This window comes from Neovison vison, chromosome X (assembly GCF_020171115.1).
Source record: "Neovison vison isolate M4711 chromosome X, ASM_NN_V1, whole genome shotgun sequence".
NCBI lineage: Eukaryota > Metazoa > Chordata > Mammalia > Carnivora > Mustelidae > Neogale > Neogale vison.
In genome coordinates, this window is record NC_058105.1 from 65,587,480 (window position 1) to 65,613,069 (window position 25,590).

Sequence of the window (25,590 nt, forward strand, 5' to 3'; positions counted from 1 at the left end):
AATGAGATATCTTTCCACTCATTTGTATTTTCTTTGATTTCGGTTAGCAATATTTTGTAGATTTCAGAAACAAGACTTTCACCTACTTGATTAAGTTTATTTCTAAGTATTTTATCCTTTTTGATGCTGTAGTAAATGGGATTGTTATCTTACTTTATGTTTTAGATGGTCATTTTTAGTGCATAGAAACACAACTTATTTTTGAAAATGTTTTTATTTCAAGCAGCTATATGGTATTCTGATGTATGGATAACATAATTCATTTAACTATAGTCTTATGGATATCTCATTTTTCCCACATAGGATATAAATGTTGGAGGGGCGCCTGGGTGGCTCAGTGGGTTAAAGCCTCTGCCTTCGGCTCAGGTCATGATCCCAGGGTCCTGGGATTGAGCCCCGCATTGGGCTCTCTGCTCAGCAGGGAGCCTGCTTCCTCCTCTCTCTCTGCCTGCCTCTCAGCCTACTTGTAATCTCTGACTGTCAAATAAAATAAATAAAATCTTAAAAAAATGTTGGATAAATTCCTATAAGTTAAATTCCTGGATTATAGGATATATGTATTTAAATATTTAATTGATATTGTCAAAGCACTGTGATTTTGACACAAAATGGAATTTGCAATGATGTTTATTAAACATTATGAGAGTATCTATTTTTTCATCCAACTTGCCCTCTTAAAGGTAATCTACATTGTCTTTCTTCCAAGCAAATTTACTCATTACACATTTATGGTCAAGTCCAAGAAAGGCTTCTATGTTGATTTCTGCGGCAATGTGACGAAAAATGTGAATGATGTGTACCACTGAATTTCTTCTAAAATACAGCTGAAGGAAACTCATTGTAAATCAGCTACTGAAAGTGATACAAGTATAATATATCAGTAAAACTTCATTAGTCATCTTTTATTTTATTTTTTTTAAAAGATTTTATTTATTTATTTGACAGAGAGAGATCACAAGTAGACAGAGAGGCAGGCAGAGAGAGAGAGAGAGGGAAGCAGGCTTTTCTGTTGAGCAGAGAGCCCGATGCGGGACTCGATCCCAGGACCCTGAGATCATGACCTGAGCTGAAGGCAGCAGCTTAACCCACTGAGCCACCCAGGCGCCCTCATTAGTCATCTTTTAATAGCAAAGCCATGCTCATATGATTCATGGATAGAGTGAGTTGTATATTTTAGAGATTCTGTGATTATAATTTTGTTATTAAGATATTTCTCTATGGAATTTGTCATGTTACAGCTGCTTAGTGTTAAGAAGTCTTGTCACCAAGAGCTGGTTTAAAAGTTGTGTGCTGTCTTGTAATGGAGTGTATCTCCTTTCAGATTAACTGCATTTACCAAGGAGGAAAATATAGCTTCTTCAAATTGTATGTTTGAGTGATATTCAACATATGGAAGACAAGAAGAAAATCAGTATACCAGATATAGAAGGCTGGTTTCTACAGTTGCCAATAATACTTGAATGTTTGAAAGATGACTTGAAATGTGTATAAACTTCTTCCTTTTTAAAGATTTTATCTATTTATTTGACAGAGAGAGAGAGAGAGATCACAAGTAGGCAGAGAGGCAGGCAGAGAGAGAGGGGGAAGCAGGCTTCCCGCTGAGAAGAGAGCCTGATGTGGGGCTCGATGCCAGGACCCTGAGCTGAAGGCAGAGGCTTAACCTACTGAGCCACCCAGGCGCCCCTGAACTTCTTTCTTTAAATTTTTTAAAAATTTAATTAATCTCTACACCCAACTTTGGGCTCAAACTCATGACCGGAAGGTCAAGAACAGCATACTTTTCTGGCTGAGTCACCCAAGTGCCCCCAAACTACTCTTGATGAGAAATTTGCCTCTGTCTATCAGATTATCAAAGTGTTCTATTCAAAAAAGTCTTACCATTTGCAACTCTGGTAGAAAGCAGCAACTCTTTCACCTAAATACAAAAGAAGCAAATTACAGATTTGAAGAAAAGCAAATAAAATGAACAAAAACATGTATGTCAGAATAAATTTAGAAATAAAATTAGAAACTATTAGACTTTAGAGAACTAATTTGTGACTTGCAGAGATTACCAGTGAACAATTAAATTAGAGAGCATGAAAGCTGGAAAGTCTTTTAGAGATTATCCAGCCAAGCCTCTGTAATAAGGAGGAAATAGACCTGGATTAGACCTTAACATTACATCTAGTGTGTGTGGGGGTGTGTGTATTTCAGGTGGCAGTTTAGAGTTTATTTAGTATTGAAAGACTCACATGAAGATCTCAGGTTAGTTTTATATAATATATATTTTGTAAGCATGCTGGCATGATCAATAGTCTTTATAAAAAATCTAGAAAAGTAAAGAACTTGATCATAACCTGAAATATAGGAAAGAAAAGACACAGGATGGTCATATAGATCAGTGTTTAAGAGTGTGGTGTCTGGTCTTAATCGAGACTTTGTGTTTTGGTTTCCTCATCTGGAAAAAGTAGTTAACAAGCGTCCGTCTGCCTCAAAGAGAATAGGGATTACATGAGCTAATCCGGATAGAGGATTAGTATAGTGCCTGGTATATAGTAAACACTCAATAAATGTAAATTGCTGTTATTGTTTTGTCAATATGCCAAGGAAAGGAGGATGGATCAAAAAGCATTTTCAAAATAAAGTCAAAATACGTCACTAGCACTTTCGGGTCATTGGGACTGAATAGGAGCCCCTATGAAAAGGTGGAGGGGATTAAATGACGTAGACCGCCTTAGCAACAGGCCCCCAAAGAAGGTGAATTTCAGTAACCAATAAGAGTCTGAGCTGTAGAGGAGGTAGCCAATCGTTAGCGGAAAGAGGAAGACGGAGGACGCGCCAATTCTTCTGCCTGAGCCTCGGCCCAACAAAATGGCGGCGGCGGCGGCGTCGCTTTGTTTCCGCGGCTCCTGCGGCGGGGGCAGTGGTAGCGGCCTTTGAGCTGTGGGGAGGATCCTGCACCAGCTATAGTGACGACTACGAGTCCATTGCATTTCTGTTGTAACCCCGTGCTGGAGAGCGCAAAGCGGCGCCCTACGGTCGTTGGAGCTACAAGGCGTTGAAGCGAAAACATGACTGCTGAGCCCATGAGGTAAAATACAACCCCATCTCAAGGGTCCTAGCGGTCTAGGCCTATGCGTCTTTTGAGTAGGGTGTTTGGGAAAGCTTTGGCTTGGTGGGTTAGGCCTGAGTATCGCTTAGCGGAAAGACATCGTTTTCTCTTTCGGTAAGAAGGATTTCGGAGTTTCGGCGGTAGGCTCCAACCTGGGGTGGGGGTGGGGGGGCGCGGCCTGGCGTGTTGGGCGCTTCCTCCAGCCTTCCCTAACCGGTGAAGCTTCATTGGCCTCGTCTCGTTTATTCTTTGGTGCCTGTGGAATTGAGACTCCTAAATCGGAGGCGGTTTTGGTATCCCGGTCGTTCTTCCTAATCTTTGGGCCTGGAAACTGCGTGGGGGAGGAGAGGAGGTGGGGGGGGGGTGTAGAGGGGGAGGGGCGGGCGGGCTGCGGGAGGTTGTGAGATCCCGGGACGAGTCAGTGGCGTTTGGATAGCAGGAGACAAGAAATAACGCAGCTTTGCGGAATTTTTTTTTTTCTGCAGCCCCTGGGGACAAGCTCTTTTTTGGGGGGGTGAACGGGTGAGTCCTTGCTAGGTTTTTACATTCATTCCTTCCCTACTCCATATCTTGAGGGGTATCTTTGGGTTTATTTCTAGGCAAAGGGGTGGTAACACAGGGTATACCCCAGTATACTTTTCGTGAAGTCAGGCTTTGATGAGTGGTAAGGCAGACCTCAGATGTTTCTCCACTTGCTGGCAAATTTCGAGCAAAAGTAATTAGACCCTACTTTTAAAAAATTTATTCCGTGAGGGATGAGGAGCAGGGTGGGTCCATGGGATGTAAGATTTATTGGAAGGTAAGCTGTGCCTAGCAGGCCTCTTCAAACCAATCAAGTATGTTTATTAGGTTGAGGTTGTTTTTCTTTTGTGCTTCTGATTTGCTTCTTGGCAGTGTCTAAAAATATGAGTTGTTAATATGAAGTATATAGTATTTTTACACAGGTGGCTGGCTTGCTTTTTGCGCTCTTTGACATTTGACTTTTCATCTCTTGTGAATTAAGTAATTTTTCTGCTCTGAAAGGTATCCTTGGCGCCTAGGGGCAAAATAAAGAAAACTAAAGGGAGCATGGATCAGAATTGCATTGGTAGTTGGCAAAATGTGCCTTTGAGTAAGTATTATGATAGTAGAAGCTTTTAGAGCACTTTACCTAGCATGTGGAGTTTGGGAATGAGCCTGTGATACCTATTATGCCTATTTTTCTACATTAATAAGCAGTAGATAGAAGATATTTTCCTTCACTCTGTTTCTGAATTTATGTTAATTGGTCCAGCCACAATAAACCTTTATTTATTGGGTATTGGGTATGTAAGAGGTACGCAGTACAACTTGTTGGCTGGTTATTAGATGCTCATGTTAGTTTACACGAAGGGTGTACCTTATAGGTAAAGATAACCTCTAGATTTTACTGAAAGCCTCACAAAAAGAAGACTTCATTCATTCTATGCCAGGGTCAGTTTTTTTTGTATTGGTCTTGAAGAGTGCTTATTGTTGACCTTCACCTGTATAATCTTAATTCTTAAAACAACTATAGGGTAGGTACTTAATGTTCCTCATTTTATAGCTGAGGAGGAAACTGAAGCATAGGGAGATCAAAGAACTTGACTAAAGCTATACAGCTTGTAATTGGTGGAGCTGGAATTGAACCCCGTTTTTACTCCAGAATTTAAGTTTTTTTTTTAAGGTTTTATTTATTTATTTGACAGGCAGAGATCACAAGTAGGCAGAGAGAGAGATAGGTGGAAGCAGGCTCCCCGCTGAGCAGAGAGCCTGATGTGGGGCTCCATCCCAGGACCCTGAGATCATGACCTGAGCCGAAGGCAGAGGCTTAACCCACGGAGCCACCCAGGTGCCCCCAGAACTTATGTTCTTAACCACAAGGCATTAATGCCCCCTTGAACTGCCATGTCTAATGTGATTGTGATCATTTTAATTTAGCCCAAGTATTACAACGGAAGAAGTTCCTATTAGCTACTATTGATTGTGGTTCTTTGATATAGGTCTTAGAGCTTGTAGCTGTTAAAGTATTTTGCCTTTTATGCACAGATGAGATAATGAGAAAAACTGAAACATTTAATTCTAGGAAAGTCTTTTTTTTAAAAGATTTTATTTATTTATTTGACAGAGATCACAAGTAGGCAGAGAGAGAGGAAGGCAGAGAGAGAGGAGGAAGCAGGCTCCCCGAGAAGTGGAGAGCCTGATGCAGGGCTCGATCCCAGGACTCTGGGATCATGACCTGAGCTGAAGGCAGAGGCTTTAACCCACTGAGCCACCCAGGCGCCCCTAATTCCAGGAAAATCTTAAGCTACATGAAAAACCCCTTGTAAGGAACCTCATATATAAATGTTAATTTAGAAATGTATGATGCTCCCCGATTATTTACTGGGAAAGTGCACCAAGTGGGTGTTCAGAACTGTCTCAGGCTGAAGTGTCATTCATCTCAAGTTATAATCATAGTCAGAGGATAATCTGACAGGTAGTGCTTGAGTGAGTTGAACTCACAGTACTGAATCACTCTTGATTCTCTCCTAATGTGAGATAGAAATAATAGAGCAGTTCTATACATTATCATTAATTTTATTTTACACAATAGTGCCAGATTTTTTTGTATCAGAACTTTTGTTGAGCACTTAAATAGGAACAAAGAGTAGTTCTGATTTTTACTAGTGTTCATAAAAAACGATATTTTCTATGATTCTGTGGTGAAAAAGTAGCCAAAAGGCAAGAAGGGAGGGAAATAAATTGATGACCTGCCTAAATCATACACCGAAGAATCAGTGGCTCAGTCTTTAAAAGATTTTGTTATCGTTTTTAAGGAGCTTTTGTTATTTATTTTATTTTAAATAAGATTGGCTTGTTTCTTGAAATATTTATTATTATGAAAGATGAGCTTCTGATTGACAGATAAACTATTTTTGTATAAAGTTCAGAGATATTTTTGTCATTCTTTTTATTTTAGATTTTATTTATTTGAGATTGAGCATGAGCAGTGGGGAGGGGCAGAGGGAGAGGGAGAGGGAGAAGTAGGCTCCCCATTAAACTAGGGAGACTGATGCAGGCTCAGTCCCAGGACCCCAAGATCATGTCCTGAGCGGAAGGCAGACACTTAACCACTTGAGCCACCCAGGCTCCCCGGGACTTGTCATTCTAATCTTTATAGCAGCTCACAGCAGTATAACTTGTTATTGGTCTTAAATTTTATTTTTTAATTTATTTGTTTTTAAGAAGCTCTGTGCCCACTGTAGGGCTTAAACTCATAACCCTGAGATCGAGTCAGGTGCTCCACTGACTGAGACAGTCAGGTGCCCGTGGTCTTAAATAGCAAAAAGCAGACGTTGTCTAAATGGAGAGATGCTGGGAAAATATCTGTTAGGGTGGTAATTCACAATCATTGCCTACTAACCTAATGTTTGAAAAATGTTATCTGTGAAATATTTGCATTCTCACTAAGTGGAAGGTATTAAGCCAGGCTGTGGAGGGGGAGTACATGCAATTTTTATAAAGGGTTTTGAAAGAATTTAAATACCACTTGTTGGGACGCCTGGGTGGCGCAGTTGGTTGGACGACTGCCTTCAGCTCAGGGCGTGATCCTGGAGTCCCGGGATCGAGTCCCACATCAGGCTCCCAGCTCCATGGGGAGTCTGCTTTGCTCTCTGACCTTCTCCTCGCTCGTGCTCTCTCTCACTGTCTCTCTCTCTCAAATAAATAAAATAAAATCTTTAAAAAAAAAATAAATACCACTTGTTTGGTTATGTTGCTGATTGGGTGAAAAGAAAGAGGTTTGTGACTTTAATTTTGATCATGCCAGTTCTCATTATTGGCAACCCTTGGTATAGTTTGACCATAAGCTTTCAGTTATATATTGTATTTCTAGAGATAAGATACATGTAGTACTTAAAGAAATTTATATATAGATACAGGTGTGTGAAATAATTTTTCTGTGAGAAATTGTGTGTTTTTATGTGTCTGTTTCATTCTTGGAGTCTGAATAAATTTGTGGATTATTATTATTATTGTTTAAAGATTTTATTTATTTATTTGACAGACAGAGATCACAAGTAGGCAGAGAGGCAGGCAGAGAGAGAGGAGGAAGCAGGCTTCCGTAGAGCAGAGAGCCCAATGCGGGGCTCGATCCCAGGACCCCGGGATCATGACCTGAGCTGCAGGCAGAGGCTTTAACTCACTGAGCCACCCAGGCGCCCCAAATTTGTGGATTATATCAGGCAAATCTTGGGTTTACTTGAAGTCCTTTCCTCCAGAATTTGTTTTCTTGAACATTGGCAAAAGTTGTTCAAATGGTTTTTAAGCCATAGGAAAATGATGTTTAGATCTTCTCTTAGGAACGTTGACTACAGTAGGACAGTAAAAGGAGCATCTAAGTGGGATTCCTCTGTATGTGTATGCTAATGTTTGTCTTATGATTGTCTTAATAGCAGACATGCAAGATATTTATCCTCCGTTTCTCTACCTGTAAAATGGGAGCAGGTTTAATAGATAACTGATAAAGCCTGCAGTTCTGGAGGAAGTAACATGGTTATAACAGTGGTTCTTTTTAAAAAAATTTTTATTTATTTGACAGTCAGAGATCACAAGTAGGCAGAGAACCAGACAGAGAGAGAGGAGGAAGCAGGCTCCCTGCTGAGCAGAGAGCCCAACGCGGGGGCTCTGTCCCAGGACCGCAGGATCATGACCTGAGCTGAAGGCAGAGGCCTTAACCCACTGAGCTACCCAAGCGCCCCTATAACAGTGGTTCTTAAAAGGCAATAAACTAAAGCTCTTTGTGGCCTTTGCTAATTCTTAACTGTTTTAAGAGTGTAAAGAGCTCCTGAGATTAAAAGTTTGAGAACTGCTGGTGTAGAGGAATGAATACTGAACTCTGAGCCAAACCTCGGTTTTCTAGGTACAGCTCTGTTGCTTAACTCATTATAGGACCTTTGACAAATTCATCCTTTCCAGGCTTCTGCTTTGTCATTTGTGAAATGAACTTGTACTTGATGTTCTATAAGGTTATTAAAAAAAAATGGGGGTGCCTTTCTGGCTCAATCGGTAGAGCATATGACACTTGATCTTAGGGTTGTGAATTTGAGCCCTACATTGGGTGTAGAGTTTTAAATAAAGATAAAAAAATAGTCCTGCTTTTGTGAATGTTGACCATTTTTTAAATTTTACTTTGAGGAGTAGGAAGAAGGGTAGTGATAAAGGGAAGTTTCTTTAGCCATGTATGCATATCTTGTTTTTTTTAAATTTTACTTTGGGGGTAGAAAGAAGAGTAGTGATAAAGGGAAGTTTATTTAGCCATGTATGCATATCTTTTTTTTTAAACGTACATGGTTTGGATACAGGTGTTTTGTTGATGGTATCCTCTGTCATCAATGTACATGTATTTGTGCAGATATTGGAAAGGAAACCCTTTTTGTTGAGAAGTTTGTTAATATTATTGTGGCTCAGGATGTCTTCTATTTTGAAAGATTATTAATCCAGGATATTGTATTTCTCCCCTTTTTATTTGAAGATTTATTTATGTATTTTAGAGAGCAAGAGAGTGCAGGGGGGAGGGGCAGAGGGAGAGGGAGAGTGAGTTTCAAGCAGACTCCGTGCTGAGCACAGAGATGTAGGGCTACATCTCACCATCCTGAGATTACAATCTGAGCTGAAGCCAAGAGTCAGATGCTCAACCTACTGCACCACTCACGTGCCCCTTTTTCTGTCTGCCCTTTTATGATTAGAGATGATACGTCTGAAAAGACTTTTTTATTCTGGCCAGTTGTGCTTTTTGCCCTGGGAAAAGGTTCTGTGAAGTGTGTGCTATAGTCACTATTTTCAGATCCTGTTTCTTGAGACTTTGTCTTTCAGTTTTGGCTTGAAGTAGCCATTCTTGGTAACTATAGTCCACCTTTCTCGTTGACTGTTCTATACAATATTTGTTTAAGAAATTATTGGTATGGCATTGGTTTTCATGTGTTTATATCCTATACTTCATATTTTGGGAGACTGCTTTATTAGTTGATCAAATACTTGAGTATCAACTAGGGGCCAGGCACTGGGCTATGGCATGCAAAGTTTAATAAAACAAAATTCTCATCTCCTTAAGGCATTCTTAACCTAGTGAGGGAGATAATAAGTAAATAAGCAGGTATAAAACCAGGCTAAAATAGAGGTATATTGGTTTTATTGGGTACCAGAAATGAAGGAAAGCCTAATTTCGGGGATGTCTAGGAAACTTTCACAGAGGAGATGGTATCTGTATTGCGTCTTTTTTTTTTTAAGAGTTATTTATTTATTTGACAGACAGAAATCACAAGGAGGCAGAGAGGCAGGCAGAGAGAGAGGAATAAGCAGGCTCCCCGCTGAGCAGAGAGCCCGATGCGGGGGCTCAATCCCAGGACCCTGGGATCATGACCTGAGCCGAAGGCAGAGGCTTTAACCCACTGAGCCACCCAGGCGCCCCTGTATTGCGTCTTGAAGATCAGTTAGCGGTTAAGGGTTGGCTGTGAAAAAGGGCTGCCCATACAGAGGGATTAGTATGGTTTAAGATTAGTCTTATTTTCCATATGGCAGAGGAAATTACAGACGTGTACACAAATAATTTTGAAGCAGGATATAAAGTAGCAAATGCTGTAGTAGGTAAAAACTAAATTCAGAATATGAAGATATTTCTGATGGGGTCCAGGAAAGACTTTATAGAGAAAGCATTTGAATCTGGCCCTTGGAGGGATGGGTACAATTTTGACAAAGAAAACTGGGGGAGAGTCCAGATGTGAGATACAGCAAGCAAAGGATTGTTATATATATTAGTGTTTTCTCTTTGGAAGCAGGTCAGCTGAGAATTTTTAACTCAGTTCCTGGACAAATATTGTATAGCTGTTGTGCAATTAGTATGTTTTTCCCCAGCTTTATTGATATGTAGTTGAGATATAACATTGTGTAAGTTTAAGTTGTACAGCGTGTTGATTTAATATATGTATATATTTTGAAATGTTTACTATGATAAGGTTACTTAACACATCCCTCACTTCACATAACCATTTTTTTGTTCTTATGGTGAGAACATTTTAAAATCTACTCTCTAGCAACTTTGAAGTATGTACTATAGTTAACTATAGTAACCATGCTATATGCATTTGATGTCTAGAACTTACTCATATTCTAAGTGCAGTTTGTATTTTAACTTTTGCAGCTTGATGATCTTGAAAAAGCCACGTGTGCCCTTTGTAAGTGAGCCTGAACTGTCAAAAGTTTTCCACTTTTCTTAAAGATTGTGTAGAATTTAATGCACAGATTTTGATTGACCTTAGTTGTTTTTATTTTGGCCATTTGACGTGGTCCATTAACTTTTGGATAATCACTGATTTATAAAGTCTAAAATCAAAGCAATTTCTTTTCATATAATACTAGATTTGTTATTTTGCTTATTTGAATTATATTAATTATTTTTTGGTTTGCATGATAGCATTCCAAACCTAGTTCTGCAATAATGCTTGTTTTGAATATGCATATTTGTCCCAACAAGATTGATACATCAGGGAACAATTTGAGCATAAGACAAAATTTGCATTTTCATATGCAAAGTTAGGGATCAGCAAATTATAATCACCAGCCAGTGGCTTGTTTTTATAAATAAAGTTCTGTTGGAACACACCCAAGCCCTTTTGTGTATATTGTTTGTGGCTGCTTTTGTACCACAATCTTAGAGTTGAATAGTTGTAACAGAGACCCACAAAGCCTAAAATACTTACTGTCTGATCCTTTATAGAAAGTTTTCCCTGGGTGAATGCAGGAAACTACACCCAGCTGTACTGAACTGCATTAAATACATGCATATACATGTACACACCTCATACCTCAAACATCTGTTGGATAGCTCGGTACACCCCTTGTGTTTTAAGCCACTCCCATCCACATCTGTTGTTATAGTTTTCCATCGGATTTCAGATAACCCTCCTGCCATCATTTCACAGTAATTCATGAGCTGCAGCTCTTCTGATGTACTTCCACAAGCAAACTTCAGGTCTTTTTCAAGGTAAAGTGCTGTATGTATTGTTGTGTTTTTGTATTTCTTAATCACCTCATGTGTAAACTATGCAAAATTGTGCTATCATTTTTATTAGGTTTCTATCTTTTAAAAAAATGTGTTATGATTAAGTTTTTTGAGTGTTGTGCTTCTAACCCCATTTTCCCTATGAATCTTGTGGTGTTCATTGCATAATTTTGCATAACCTGGTGAGTTTTAGGAACTCACTTGATTTCAGAACTCACTGTAATTGTCATCCTGCAAAAAGTACCAATTCATACACCGAATATTTTTTGGACTATATGAAGATTAAATTAGTTAAAGGACAACAAAGCACTTATGTTAGTGTCTGGGACATGCTAATTACTCAGATATTCAAATTTCTATTGCCATGTGCCAGTAACTGTTCAAAGTACTGCTTAGGTGAACAGGACAAATTAAAGCCTTGTCCCCATGGAGTTTACATTATAAAAAAATCTGTATTAATATACATTTTGTCTAGTAACTTAGTCCTCCCATAAAAGACATTTGATGTTTTTATAAATAACATTTTAAAAATATCCAGAGATCAAAGACATTTACTTAGAACAACTTTCTAGTTAGTGTCTCATTGATTTCATGCAATATTTTATTGAATGATTTTTTAAAAAATGTTTTTAATAACTGTACCCTCGGGAGATGAATCTGATCTACCTTCAAGGAGGTAAAGAATAGTCATCTCCAAAAAAAAAGAAAAAAATAGTCATCTCCTTTTTACTATATGTCAAAATAAAAAGTTAAAAAATACAAATTCAGACTTAATTTGCAAAAATAGTATGCAGATTCTCATAGGCCCTTCACCCAGATTCAGCAGATAGTAATTTTTTACATTTGCTTTATCATTCTGTCTATATTTTTTTTGATTCAGAGAGTAAATTACAAACACAATACTCCTTTATCCCTGAATACTTCAATATGGATTTCACCAAAATGGGAATATTCTCTTACTTAGCCTCAGTGTAGTTAGCAAAATTAGAAATTAACATTGATACTGTTTCTCTTTTTAAAAGATTTTTTGAAAAGATTTTATTTGTTTGAGAGGGAGAGCACGTACAGACATGCACACACGAGAAGGGGGCAGGGGCAGAGGGAGATGGAGAAATAACCTTCCCATTGAGCAGGAAGCCTGTTGTGGGGCTCAGTCCAGGACCCCGAGATCATGACCTGAGCCAAAGGCAGATGTTTAATGGGCTGAACCACCCAGGTGCCCTAAGATTTTATTTTTAAGCAATCTGTACACTCACTGTGGGGCTTTAACTCAAAACCCTGAAATCAAGAGTCGCATGCTCCACTGACTGAGCCAGCCAGGCACCCCCTTACAATGCAGTTTTTAATCTAAAGACCTTATTCACGTTTTGCTTCATAATGTCCTTTATAGTGAAAGAAAAAAATTTCTTTTTCTCTGGTCTAGCATCCAATTTTGGAGCATACATTGCAATTCATTGTCATGTCTCTTTAATCTTCTTTACTCTAGAGCACTGTACTTTGCTGTTTTTTTCCCTTACATATTTTTGAAGAACAGGGTAGTTAATTTGGGTTTGTCTGATATTTCCTTGTGATCGTGTATTTTGCTAGAAATACTGTGAAGTAACGCTGTGTCTTTCTCAGCATGTTTTATCAGGAGGCGTATATCTTTTACTGTATTTTAAAATGTATTTTGTTTTATACTAAGCTTATCAATCAGCTTATTCTCTGCCATTTAATTTAGGTATTTGAAGCTAGGTTTGGTTAATTTCTATAGCGTTGGGAAGAATTTGCCCACCTCTTACTGGTGGGTTTTTTTTTTTCTTTTCTCCTTTCCACTTTCTTCATATACCCCCCAAATTCAAAACCACAAAACGCCCTATTTATGAATTTTCATTGTGTATTCTGAGTGTCTGCTAAAAGTAGAGAATCAAGAGTGAATGTTTTATATTAAAGTGACTGCACCTGTTACTCGTTAAGTATATGAAATAACGCATTTCTTTCAAAGGCTGACTATCGTGCATCCAACACCACTTACTGAATATCTGTTTAGACATGGAAGAGAGAATATTGGAGGGTACTAAATGACTTCAGGGTTGTTTTTTTTAAAATGCTCAACAAATCACCACTCTTCTTTTAAGGAATCTCTGAGCAGATACTATCTTCATTCTAGTAAGCATTTGTTATTCCTCTGTACTGGGCAATTTGTTATTTCCCACATGGGAAAAAAGATGATCCCAGACCAGTTTCCTCCTTTGAGGAGCTTACTCTCCAGTAGAGAGTACTCTGAGTTTTAAAGAAGGAACTATAAGCAGAATGTGTTGCTTATTATGAGAGAAGTAAAAGAAAATTCAGTAGAAGAGGAGGAAGGGAAACTTTTTTGAGCTGAGTTGTGGTATGATTAGAAAGTCATGTGTGAATTATCTTGAATGCTATGCTTAGGAATGGGGAGCCTTGGAATATTTTGAGCATGGGGTTATATATGAGTTTACTCTATGCCAGTTATTGGAAATACTGAGGAGATAGAACAGTCCTTTAGAAAAGGAATATATTTGGGAGAATATAGACATATATGTTCAACCCCATTCCCCCTAAAAGTATAGTAGCAGATGCTAAGTACCAGCTGAGTGCTACTGACATATATGGTATAAGAACACAGTAGTTTAGTATTGGAATCTGGTAGAATGAACATGGTTAAAAGATGGAATTTCAAGGCAGGAAAGGATGACTTCTGGATACTTCTTCCTCCTTTGTTCCCATTCCAGTAGATACTAAAAATTTTAAATGACTTGTGTTCCTGAATACTGCCGTAATGTTTTCCATGATTTGTCTCTGACATCTGAATTCTAAACAATAACCTGATTATTCTGGATGGGAGCTAGGGTTACCTGCCTAACTTGAAGGATGAATTGTGGAAACAGGTGCTGTTTTCTGTTTCTAAAATCTAAATGTCTTAAAATTGTATTTTTTTTTCTGCAGAGGAATAGAACCACAGTTCTCACCTAAAGACCCTTTTCTTATAACTCCTTAAAACAGAAATAAAACTTCTTGCTTTGCTTCTTGCTCTTGCCACATTCTTTGCCTCTTGTCTCCATTTGAAGACTGTCTGGGTGGGGTGTGGTATATCATTGGAATGAACTGTATTTATGAAATAATGAAACATTTCTTTTTTTTCCTCAAATATTTTTATTTATTTATTTGACAGACAGATCACAAGTAGACAGAGAGGCAGGCAGAGAGAGAGAGGAGGAAGTAGGCTCCCCACTGAGCAGAGAGCCCGATGCGGGGCTCGATCCCAGGCCCCTGGGATCATGACCTGAGCCAAAGGCAGAGGCTTTAACCCACTGAGCCACCCAGGTGCCCCTAATGAAACATTTCTTGAAGCTTTTAGTAATTAGGCCCACATGAACATGGTGACCTTTATTGCAATTTAACTTCTATTGAGAGTATTACACTCAATAAACTATTTAGACATAATATGGCAGAATGCTGACCTTATTCAAATATTGCTGCTTTATTACAAATTTGTAATTTCTTACTTCCATTAGAGCATGTATACTTTTATGTTTAAAAGATAGGGTGCCTGAGAGGCTCAGTTAGTTAAGCGTCTGTCTTCGGCTCAGGTCATGATCCTAGGGTCCTGGGATTGAGTCCCATGTTGGGCCTCCTGCTCAGCATGGAGTCTGCTTGTCCCTCTCCCTGTGCCCCTCCCCCTGCTCATGCTCTCTTTTTCTCTCAAATAAAGAAATAAAACCTTCTTTCAAAAAAAGATTTTATTTATTTGACAGACAAAGATCACAAGTAGGCAGAGAAGCAGGCAGAGAGGGGAGGAAGCATTCTCCCTGATGAACAGAGAGCCTGATGAGGGGCTTGATCCCAGGACCCTGGGATCGTGACCTGAGCCAAAGGCAGAGACTTTAACCCACTGAGCCACCCAGGCACCCCAAGAAATAAATCTTTTAAAAAAATAGATTGGAGTGTTTTTAGTCCTCCATTGTGTCTCTTTTTTATTTCAATTTTTTATTTAAATTCTAGTTAACATACAGTACAATATCTGTTTCGGGAAGTCTTCATTTTTTTTTTTAAAGATTTTATTTCTTTGACAGAGAGACACAGCGGGAGAGGGAACACAAGCAGAGGGAGTGGGAGAGGGAGAAGCAGGCTTCCTGCTGATCAGGGAGCCTGATGTGGGGCTTGAACCCAGGAACATGATATTATGACCTGAGCCGAAGGCAGATGTTTAACCACTGAGCCACGCAGGCACCCCAGGAAGTCTTCATTTTTAAAAACAATATTTATTTGAGAGAAGAAGAGAGAGAGAGAGAGAGAGAGAGAGCATGAGTAGGGGGAGGACAGAGGGGGAGGTAGAAGCAGACTCCCTGCTGAGCAGGTGTCCCGATGTGGGGGTTTGATCCCAGGACCCTGGGATTATGACCTGAGCCGAAGTCAGACCTTGAACTGAATGAGCCACCTGGGTGCCCCTGTCATGGTTTCTTAAATGTTTTGGAAAGGTTGACATCTTTTTAAAAGATTTTATTAATTTATTTGACAGAGAACACAAGCAGGGGGAGTAGCAGTGGTTTCCATGGTGTTCAACTGTTAATGAGGATCCATTGTACTTGTCATTTCTCATTGATTTTGAGATTTTCTTTGGCTTTTACAGGTTAATTATATTTTGTCTCACTATGGATTTCTGTTTATCCTTCTTGGCATTCATTGACCTTGATAATGTAGATTCATATATTTCATGAATTTGGGCTGCTTTGACTATTAAGTATTCTTTTTCCTTTTTCTTCTCTTCCTATGTATGTCTCTTATGCATGTTTTATGCTTGATGGTATCTCACAAGTTTCTGAGGCTCTGGTCATTTTTCCTCTTTCTGCTTCTCATACTGGATATTCTCAATTGGTGCTATCTTTAAATTCACCTATTCTTTCTTATCCTTGGTCAGATCTTCTGTTGTACCTCTGTAGTAAATTTTTCATGTCTGCTATTGTATTTTTCAACTCTAAAATTTTATTTGGTTCCATTTTTTAAAAGATTTATTTATTTATTTTAGAGAGAGAGCGCGATAGCGCGCGCACGTGCACATGAGATGGGAGAAGGTCAGAGGGAGAAGCAGACTCTCCATGGACCTGGGAGTCCGATGTAGGACATGATCCCAGAACTCTGGGATCATGACCTCAGCCGAAGGCAGTTGCTTAATCAACAGCCACCCAGGTGCCCTATTTGGTTCCTTTTTATGTTTCTTTCTTTGTTTTTGGTAAGACATGCTGGTTTCTTTAGCTCTTTGATTATATTTAAAACAGTTTATTTAAAGTCCTTGTCTATTAATTCCAACATCTGGGCCTCCTTAGGGGCAGTTCTGTTAATTTCTTCTTTTTTCCCTGGGAATGGGCCATACTTTTCTTATTTCTTTGTATGCTTCTGTTTTTGTTGAAAACAGATACTTTGAATATTGTAATATGGCAATTCTGGAAAACATTTTCCCCCTCCCCAGCGTATGTTGTTGCTTCTTGTGGGGTTTGCTTAGTGAACCTTTTTAAAAAAATATTTTATTTATTTATTTGAGAGAGAGAAAGCAAGAGGGCACAAGCAGCAGGGAGGGGATGTGGGAGAGGGAGAAGCAGGCTCCCAGCTGAGCAGCGAGCCCCATGTGGGGTTCAACCGCAGTTCCGGTATCATGACCTGAGCCAAAGACAGACATTTAACTGACTGAGCCGCTCAGGTGCCCCTGCTTAGTGAACTTTCTAACCTATTTTCACAAAGGCTGTATTTGTCATGTGTAGGTACAGCAGTGTTTGTTCTGGTAGCTTATTGGTCAGTTAGTGGTTTGACAGAAAAAAAAAAAAGTTCAAAAACAAACAATAACCTAAACCAAACCAAAACAACTTTTTCTCTTCACAATTGGCTCAGCGTTGGGGTACTTCTCAGTGTTTAGCCAGTTATTTAAAACTCTTTTGTAACTCTCACTTCCTGATTGGGTGGAAGCTAAAGGTCAGATAAAGGTGAAAATTTATGGTCTTTTGTCTTTACTGAGCATGTGTCCAGCCTTGAGCATAGGTATGGCCTTCCAAATTCCTTGGTATGTGCTGGAGCTTTTTGGAGCTCTTATTTTCTCCTGTATCTCTGACTCCTTTCTTCCCATCCTTTTATGTCTGTCAAGTGCCTGGCCCATGTATTATCCCTTGCCCCGGTGGCTGTGGATAGTATATTCGCCTTTAAATTCTTTGGACAAATCAGTTTGTTTTAGGAATTTGTTCCTCCTGAGAATGTTCTGGTTGGTGAAAGAAAGAAAATCCACATTCCAGTCTGTCAGATAACAGCCAAACAGGTCAAAACATACAGCCACAATTCTTTAAGAATAGGATCCACATCACTACCTTTGGCATCTGCAAGTTCCCTAGGATTGTGGGCCACCATCTTCATGGCTTCCATCACGCTGGGAATGGGACATGGTAGGTGCATAAAGTTGAAACACCACAGTGCTCTCATACTGATGTTCAGTAGGTTTTTCTTTTGTTTTGTTTTGTTAACTGGCCTTTAGTTTATTTAAAAGAGGTGGGAAATACAAGATATTTTGTCAGGCGAAATACAGTAGTGATTATTGGAATGTTTATTGATTTAATTTGGTAAAAATAGTTTTTAACTATTTTATTTTTTTAAAGGTATCCTCCTTAATCTAATAAAGAGTATTTATTAAAAGTTTAGAGATAATAGCAGACTTTTTTTTAAAATTTCTTTTCAGTGTAACAGAATTCATTGTTTATGCACCATACCCAGTGCTCCATGCAATACGTGCCCTCCATAATACCCACCACCTGACTTCCCCAACCGCCCACCCCCCCACTTCAAAACCCTCAGGTTGTTTTTCAGAGTCCATAGTCTCTCATGGTTCATCTCCCCTTCCAATTTCTCTCAACTCCCTTCTCCTCTCCATCTCCTTATGTCCTCCATGTTATTTGTTATGCTCCACAAATAAGTGAAACCATATGATAATTGACTCTCTCTGCTTGGTTTATTTTACTCAGCATAATCTCTTCCAGTCCCATCCATGTTGCTACAGAAGTTGGGTATTCATCCTTTCTGATGGAGGCATAATACTCATAGTGTATATGGACCACATCTTCCTTATCCATTCGTCCACTGAAGGGCATCTTGGTTCTTTCCACAGTTTGGTGATCGTGGCCATTGCTGCTATAAACATTGGGGTACAGATGGCCCTTCTTTTCACGACATCTGTATCTTTGGGGTAAATACCCAGTAGTGCAGTTGCAGGGTCATAGGGAAGGTCTCTTTTAATTTTTTAAGGAATCTCCACACTGTTTTCCAAAGTGGATGCACCAACTTGCATTCCCACCAACAGTGTAAGAGGGTTCCCTTTTCTCCACATCCTCTCCAACACATGTTATTTCCTGTCTTACTAATTTTGGCCATTCTAACTGGTATAAGGTAAAATGAACTTTTGGGACTTCATCAAGATTGAAAGCTTCTTGCACAGCAAAGGAAACAGTCAGTAGCTTTTTCTACTAACTGTTCCCTGTTGGTTGTAGGTTTTTTTTTTTTAAGATTTTATGTATTTATTTGACAGAGAGAAATCACAAGTAGATGGAGAGGCAGGCAGAGAGAGAGAGGGAAGCAGGCTCCCTGCTGAGCAAGAGCCCGATGCGGGACTCGATCCCAGGACCCTGAGATCATGACCTGAGCCGAAGGCAGCGGCTTAACCCACTGAGCCACCCAGGCGCCCTGGTTGTAGGTTTTTGATTGGATTCTAGATTTCCAAAAATGTTGATTTGGAATTTTTTTTTTACTAGTGTAACTATTGCCTTAGTGGAGGGACAGAGTTACTTGCTGTCACCATTGTATATGACATCATTCCTGGTGTGTTTGTTGTAATCCCTGTGGCAGTGCTACATATTCTTAATAACTGTAGCTTTTTATGAACCCTGCTAGGGCATGAATGCCTACATTGTTGTTCTTTGTACTATCTTGGCAATTCTTGAGTCTGTCCTATTCCATATTATATACATTTTTATGTTTCTAAATTCTTTGATTAGTGTTTTATTCTATTTTCACAAACATTTTTGAAGCCTAATGTGAGCCAGGGATTGTTTTAGGTCAGGGCTTTTCAGTCTTGGCATTATAGACATTTGGTCCAGGTAATTCTTTGCTGTGGGAAGCTGTTCTGTGTATGCATTGTATCGCCAGCCTCTGCCCAGTAGATACTAGTAAATCCCTCCACTAGTTTTGACAACTGGAAATGTTTAAAGACATTGTCTGATGATTCCTGTGGGTGGTGAGGGTGTAGGAGGGGCAGAGCCCTTCTGTTTGGTAACCACAATTCTGGATAATAGGGATTCACAGGTAATTAATACTGAGCTAAGAGGAGGAATAAACAACTGAAATACACTGATGTGGTTAAGTATAGTTACAAAGATATGAACCAAGAAATGTGGAAGAATAGCAAAAAATTTCCTTGGAGAGTTAATGGTAATATTTTCTAAAGAGAGGGATGGCAGTTTTGAGTTGGGACTTAAGGCAGGGTAGCAGTGTTGACAAGGGGGAGAGATGGTCTAGGTGGTGCAAAGGTCATGTTTAGGGACTTGCTAGAAGAGCCCTTTTGTGCCTTTAGGACAGTGAGACATTGTGATTGGGGAGGATATGGGAGGTAGAGGTGAAAAAAGGGAAGTTATTTGATCAGATTTGAAAAGGCTTTTTTAAATTTAAAAGGGCTTTCTATGCTACATTAATATCTTCATTTTATGCCTTTTTATATCATAGAAAATCAAATAATGTCTTTGGAGTAATAACTTCTTTTAATGAACAGTGATAAAGTAAAATGTTTAAAATTATATGGTAAATATTATACTCAAGAAAATAGCTCTAGTCTATAAAGTATGAAAAGAGGGAAGGGTGGAGATTTCTATAAAACTAAAACTAGATGTCAGATACTATTTTTAAACCATGCCATCCTTTGCATAGACTGTTTTCATACTGTATTTGTCAAATTCTTAAATGTTATCATGGATGATTCTTGGTATTTAAATAGAGGAGTGAGTTTGGAACATGTACAAAGTTATATGTTTTTTCAAGCAAATTATCAGGGTGATATATTTTAAAATGTTGTCTGCTTTCTCAGATTAGACATGGAGTCTTCTTAACTGACACTGGTCTATAATATGTCTGTGTTCTTAGAAAAGGAAGATACTTGAAGAGATAAATGGTACATAATTTTTTGTAACTTTTGATATTATTTCAAATTTACAGAACTTTTATGAGTACAAAGTACTCCTATCTACGCTTTTTCTAGAGTCACCATAGTTAACATTTTGTTTCAACTACATTATCATTTGTATATTCTCTGATTATATTTTTTTTCCAGAGGTTTTTGAGGGTAAGTTGCCTAACATCATGTCCCTTTCCCCCTAAATGCTTCCAAAGGACAAGAGTATTGTTTTACACAATTACTGGGTAATTATCATATCATAAAATTTTAAATATGTATAATACCCTTATCTAGTCTGAAATCCATATTCAAAGTTGCAAGTTGCCCTAAGAATATTCTTTCAGTTGGAAGTTTTATCTCTCATTGTTTTCTTGACCTTGACACGTTTTATTATTTTTTTATTTAGATTCCAGTTAGTTAACATACAGTGTAATACTAGTTTCAGGTACATAGTATATAGTGATTCAGCAGTTCTATACAACACCCAGTGCTTGTCGCAACAAGTATACTCTTTAATCCCTATTAACTATTTTATTTTATTTTTTAAAAAATTTACTTACTTTAGAGAGAGAGAGTGCGTGCATGAGCAGGAGCAGGAGAGAGAGAGAGTCTCAAGCACACTGTGCCTAGCACAGAACCTGCCTGACATGGGGCTTGATCTCATGACCTTGAGATCATGACCCATGCTGAAACCAGGAGTTGGGAAAAAAAAATGAAACCAAGAATTGGATGCTGAGCCTACTGCACCACCTAGGTGCCCCTCCCTGTCAGCTCCTTAACCCTAGCTCCACACACCTCTCCTCTGTTAGACATCAGTTTGTTCTCTGTAGTTGAGTTTGTTTCTTGGTTTGCCTCTCTCTTTTCCCACCAATGCTAGTTTGTTTTGTTTCTTAAATTCCACATGTGAGTGAAATCATACACTATTTCTCTTCTAAACTTGACATTTTTTTTGAGGGAGAGAAGGGGGGAGAGAGAGGGAGAGAGAGAATCTCAAGCAGGCTCCATGCCCAGCAAGGAACCCAACATGGGGCTTGATCTCACAACCCAGAGATTATGACCTGAACCGAAATCAAGAGTCAGACACTTAACCGAATGAACCACCCAGGAACCCCTGACCTTGACATTTTTGAAGAGTACAGTCTAGTTCTTTTTATAGAATACCCCTCAATTTGGGTTTGTATGATGTTTCCTTATGATTAGATTAAGTTACGGATTTTGGTTCTTTTTAAGTGCCTCTTAGCAGAAGACACATGATGTCAATTGGTCCTGTTACTGGTGATGATTTTTATTTATTTATTTGAGAGAGAGAGAGAGAATGAGAGGGAAGATGTCAGAGGGAGAAGCAGACTCCTTGCCAAGCAGGGACCCTGTTGTGGAGCTCTATCCTAGGACTCCAGGTTCATGACCTGAGCTGAAGGCAGTTGCTTAACCAACTGAGCTACCCAGGTGCCCTAAAGCTGTGTTTGAAGAACAATATTTTTTAAAGTTATAGTAATGTGGAGAAATAATGATGTAAGACAGTGACAGGTCTCAAATTTGAAAACAAACTGCTATAATGAAACAAATGAGAGTGAGAAGTAATAAAATATAATTGAGAATAAAAAATCACCATATGGACAGGTCTGTGGAAATTGTGTTAAAGCCTGTCAGTCCCAGATTTGTTCTATGTTGTAATCCATTGAGGAATAGTTTGCAGAAAAATAATTCATGTGTGACAATTTGCCTTTTTCCCCATTTTTGTCCTTTGGTTCCCCACCTCTCTCTCTCTCTTTGGGGTAAAAAATTATGGATTGTGTTGGAAGTTTGTAGGGGAAAGGAAGGGAGCCCAAAACTCTGAGCCTTTAATGCATTTTTACATTTACCATAAAACCTTTAAAAATAGACACATTAAATATGGAAGAACTCTTTGAATCATGTTACTTTAAAAGTAAGATTTCTGAATAAAATCACTGTTCACATTTTGGGATAGGTAGTTTTTTGTTGTAAGGGGATTCTTGTGTGTATCATAAGATGTATAGCAGTATCCTTTGTCCTTTATCCACTAGAAGTCAGTGATAATACTACCCACAGTTGTGACAACCAAAATTGTTTCCATACATTGTCTTATGTACCAAGGGGGCAAATTTGCCCCCATTTAGAACTGCTGCCTTACAGCCAGTGGTTTGTCTCATCTCCCCCACAAAGGTCCTTGTACACTTGTATATATAATGTTCACATAGTTATAAATAGTTGTGATTAAATTTGGGAATCGATTTTTCACTTAAAGTGTTTTTATAGTTATTTTTTCTTTTTATTATAGTATACAGAATAGAATTTACCATTTAATCATTTTTAGATCTATAGTTCATAAAATTTACCATTTAACCATTTTTGAGTATATAGTTTGGTGGCATTAAGTAAATTAACTGTGTTGTATAACTCTTACTGCAATCAATTTGCAGAACTTTCTGATCATCCCAAAGAAAAACTTTTTACCCATTAAATGGTAATTCCCTATTCCTTCCTCCTCCAGTTCCCTGGTAATTTTGAGGGAGAGAGCATACGTGCATGTGTGAGCACATGCGTGCATGAGGGGGTATTGGCAGAGGGGAAAGGAGAGAGACAAGCAGACTGAGTGCTGACCCTGTTTTTGGGCTTGATCTCATGATGCTAAGGTCATGATCTGAGACAAAATCAAGAGTTGGATGTTCAACTGACTGAGCTACCTAGGTGCCCCTCTTTCATAGTCATTTTTAATCCATTTAGTTGTACCATAATTGACATAACCCTTCTTACTGATTAAAATTCTAATTTTTATAATGTGACAACTTTACATTTAAAATGCTTTCTAAAAGATCACCTTAGATTAAGAGAAGGATTAGTGAATTATTAATGTTTATGATTCTTTGATCATTTACCAGTTGCTTTCTGAAGGGTTTGCATTTATTTACACTGTTATCAGAATATGAGAACTCATTTACTGTACCTTGGACAGTGGACATTATTGCTATTTAAGTTATAGGGTATAAAGTAGTACCTTGCTATAAAGAGGTTAAAAGTAGTTTAACATGTTTTACTGACTGCATCTTTTATAGATATTTCTATTCTCTGCCCATATTCCTTTGATGACAAGATTTTTAAAATAAGTTTAAATAGAATATGGATTTCTTTTTTGAGAGAGAGTGTGAGTGGGGAGGGGCAGAAGGGAGAGTGAGAGAGAGAATTGCAAGTAGGCTCCATGCTCAGGGCGGAGCCTGATGGGTTCAGTCTTGCAACCTGAGATCATGACCTGACCTGAAATCAAGAGTTGGATACTTAAATGACTGAGCCACCCAGGTACCTGCAGATGTCAGTCTTTTGTATTTGCTGGAAGTATTTTTCCTGGTTTTCCTTGATTTGAATTGTTATGGTCTTGGGGCATCTAGGTGGCTCAGTTGGTTGGGTGTCTGCCTTTGGCTCAGGTAATGGTCATGCATTCCTGGGATTGACGCCCGTGTCAGGCTCCCTCTTCCTCTCCTCCCCGCTAGTGCTCTCTCTGCTGTCTCTGTCTTTCTCAAATAAATAAAAATTTTTTAAAAATAAATTGTTATGGTCTTGAAACTTAAGTATAACTTTCTTGGATTAAGTTTTCCAACATAAAGATCGATGTGGGAAAAGATAGAAATAGCATTCAGTGACAATCAGAAGTAATTTATATGTCACTATAAATGTTCTTAAATAGTCATAGTTGTAATCTAGAATATGCTGTTTATGCTATTTAGCTTAATCTTTAATATTTGAGATTTTTCTCACTTATTCTATTTCTGGTGTTATATTTGAATTTGCTATTCCTTCCTCTAAAACATAGCTCTGAAAAAATTTTTAAACATTTCATTTTGTAGAGAGAGTTAGAGCAGGGGTAGGGGCAGAGGGAGAGGAAGAGAGAGAATGTCAAGCAAACTCCTTTCTGACTGCAGAGCTCAATGTGGGGTTCCATCCCACTATCCTGAGATCATGACCTGAGCCAAAACCAAGTCAGGTAGTTACCTGACTGAGCCACCCAGGTGCCCCTGAATATTTTTATGTAACATTTCAGAAGTGAGGTTGTCAAGATTTTGAGTGATATGGTAATGGTATGTATAGTATTTTGCCTTCTAAAAAATCGCTGGGACTATCTCTATAGGTAAATAAGGGGTAGGAATTAAAATAAATGTATCTCAGCTTTTCAAGAAAATTGGTGAAGAAAAAATTTTTCTGCATGTAGATACTATTCATATTTAATGATACCTGTCTAAGGAAGTATGGGTATAGTTCATATTTCCTTAGTTTGGGGTAGTATGGGCTAGGCATGATCAATTTTAAAAGTGAGCAATTCAGAACATTTCCTTTTATTCATGTTTTATTAAAATTACTGTTAAAATAAACATTTATTTGTATAATAATAAATTTTTGTTATTTGTGTTTTTCTAAAAATTAGGAAATATGACAGAGGGAGGATGTCTGTCCTTACTTTTATGTTAGATCTTGGTGAGGATTGTTCAGTTTCCTGGTTTTGACAGAATGCTAAGTTAACAAAAATAAACAGGAGGATTATCGGCATAGTAGATTTATTATATGACATACCTCCCATTCAGTGATGATACCTAGCTTGATTTCTATTTGTACTTAAATAGTTTGTAAGGAAATGAAATTACTTTGAACCTTTGGGTAGTGTAAAATAAGTCAAGGTATTTTCAGGTCATGGAACATAGTGTTACTAATAGAATGAAATATTGAGAGAACACTGGACCCAAGGCTCTGGTTTCTGTAACTTCTAGTTCTGGGTCTTCTGATAAGTGTATGATTCTGGGCCTCATTTTTTTCCTTTTTATCTAGTCCAGTCCCTCATTTTAAAGTACTTCTGGCTCTAAAATTCTATCCCTATGTGGGGTTATATAACAATCCTATGAGATGACCTAGTAAAAGAGGAAGGCAGTAGCATTTCAGAAATACGGTTTGGGGTTGAGTCTCAAGTGAACTACAGTTTTCCTTAAATCTGAGGATGGTATGAATTAAAATGAAGGGATGTTTTGATCTTCAGATTGTAGAGGGAAAGGGAATTGCTGATTGGTTATTATTTCCAGGAATGGACATGGAGCTGATTTACTTTTTTTTCTTTCTTTAATTTTTAATTTTTTGAGTAATCTGTTTGCCCAGCATGGGACTCAAACTCATGACCTCAGTATCAAGAGTTGCATGTGCTACTGACTGAGCTGGTTAGGCACCTCTCAGCTGATTTACTCTTTTTTTTTTTTTTTT

At 38.4% G+C, this 25,590-nt stretch overlaps 1 protein-coding gene across 6 annotated transcripts in view; it reads left to right on the forward strand.

Annotated features, from left to right (window-relative positions):
* The first annotated feature begins 2,875 nt into the window (after positions 1-2,875).
* Positions 2,876-25,590, forward strand: part of ATRX (ATRX chromatin remodeler) — a 300,930-nt gene continuing 278,215 nt past the window's right edge. For all 6 annotated transcript variants that reach the window (XM_044234659.1, XM_044234661.1, XM_044234660.1 and 3 more), the window contains exon 1: positions 2,876-3,073. In XM_044234659.1, coding sequence (XP_044090594.1) covers positions 3,054-3,073 — 20 coding nt within the window. In that variant the 5' untranslated portion in view covers positions 2,876-3,053. The remainder of the gene's footprint in view (positions 3,074-25,590) is intronic.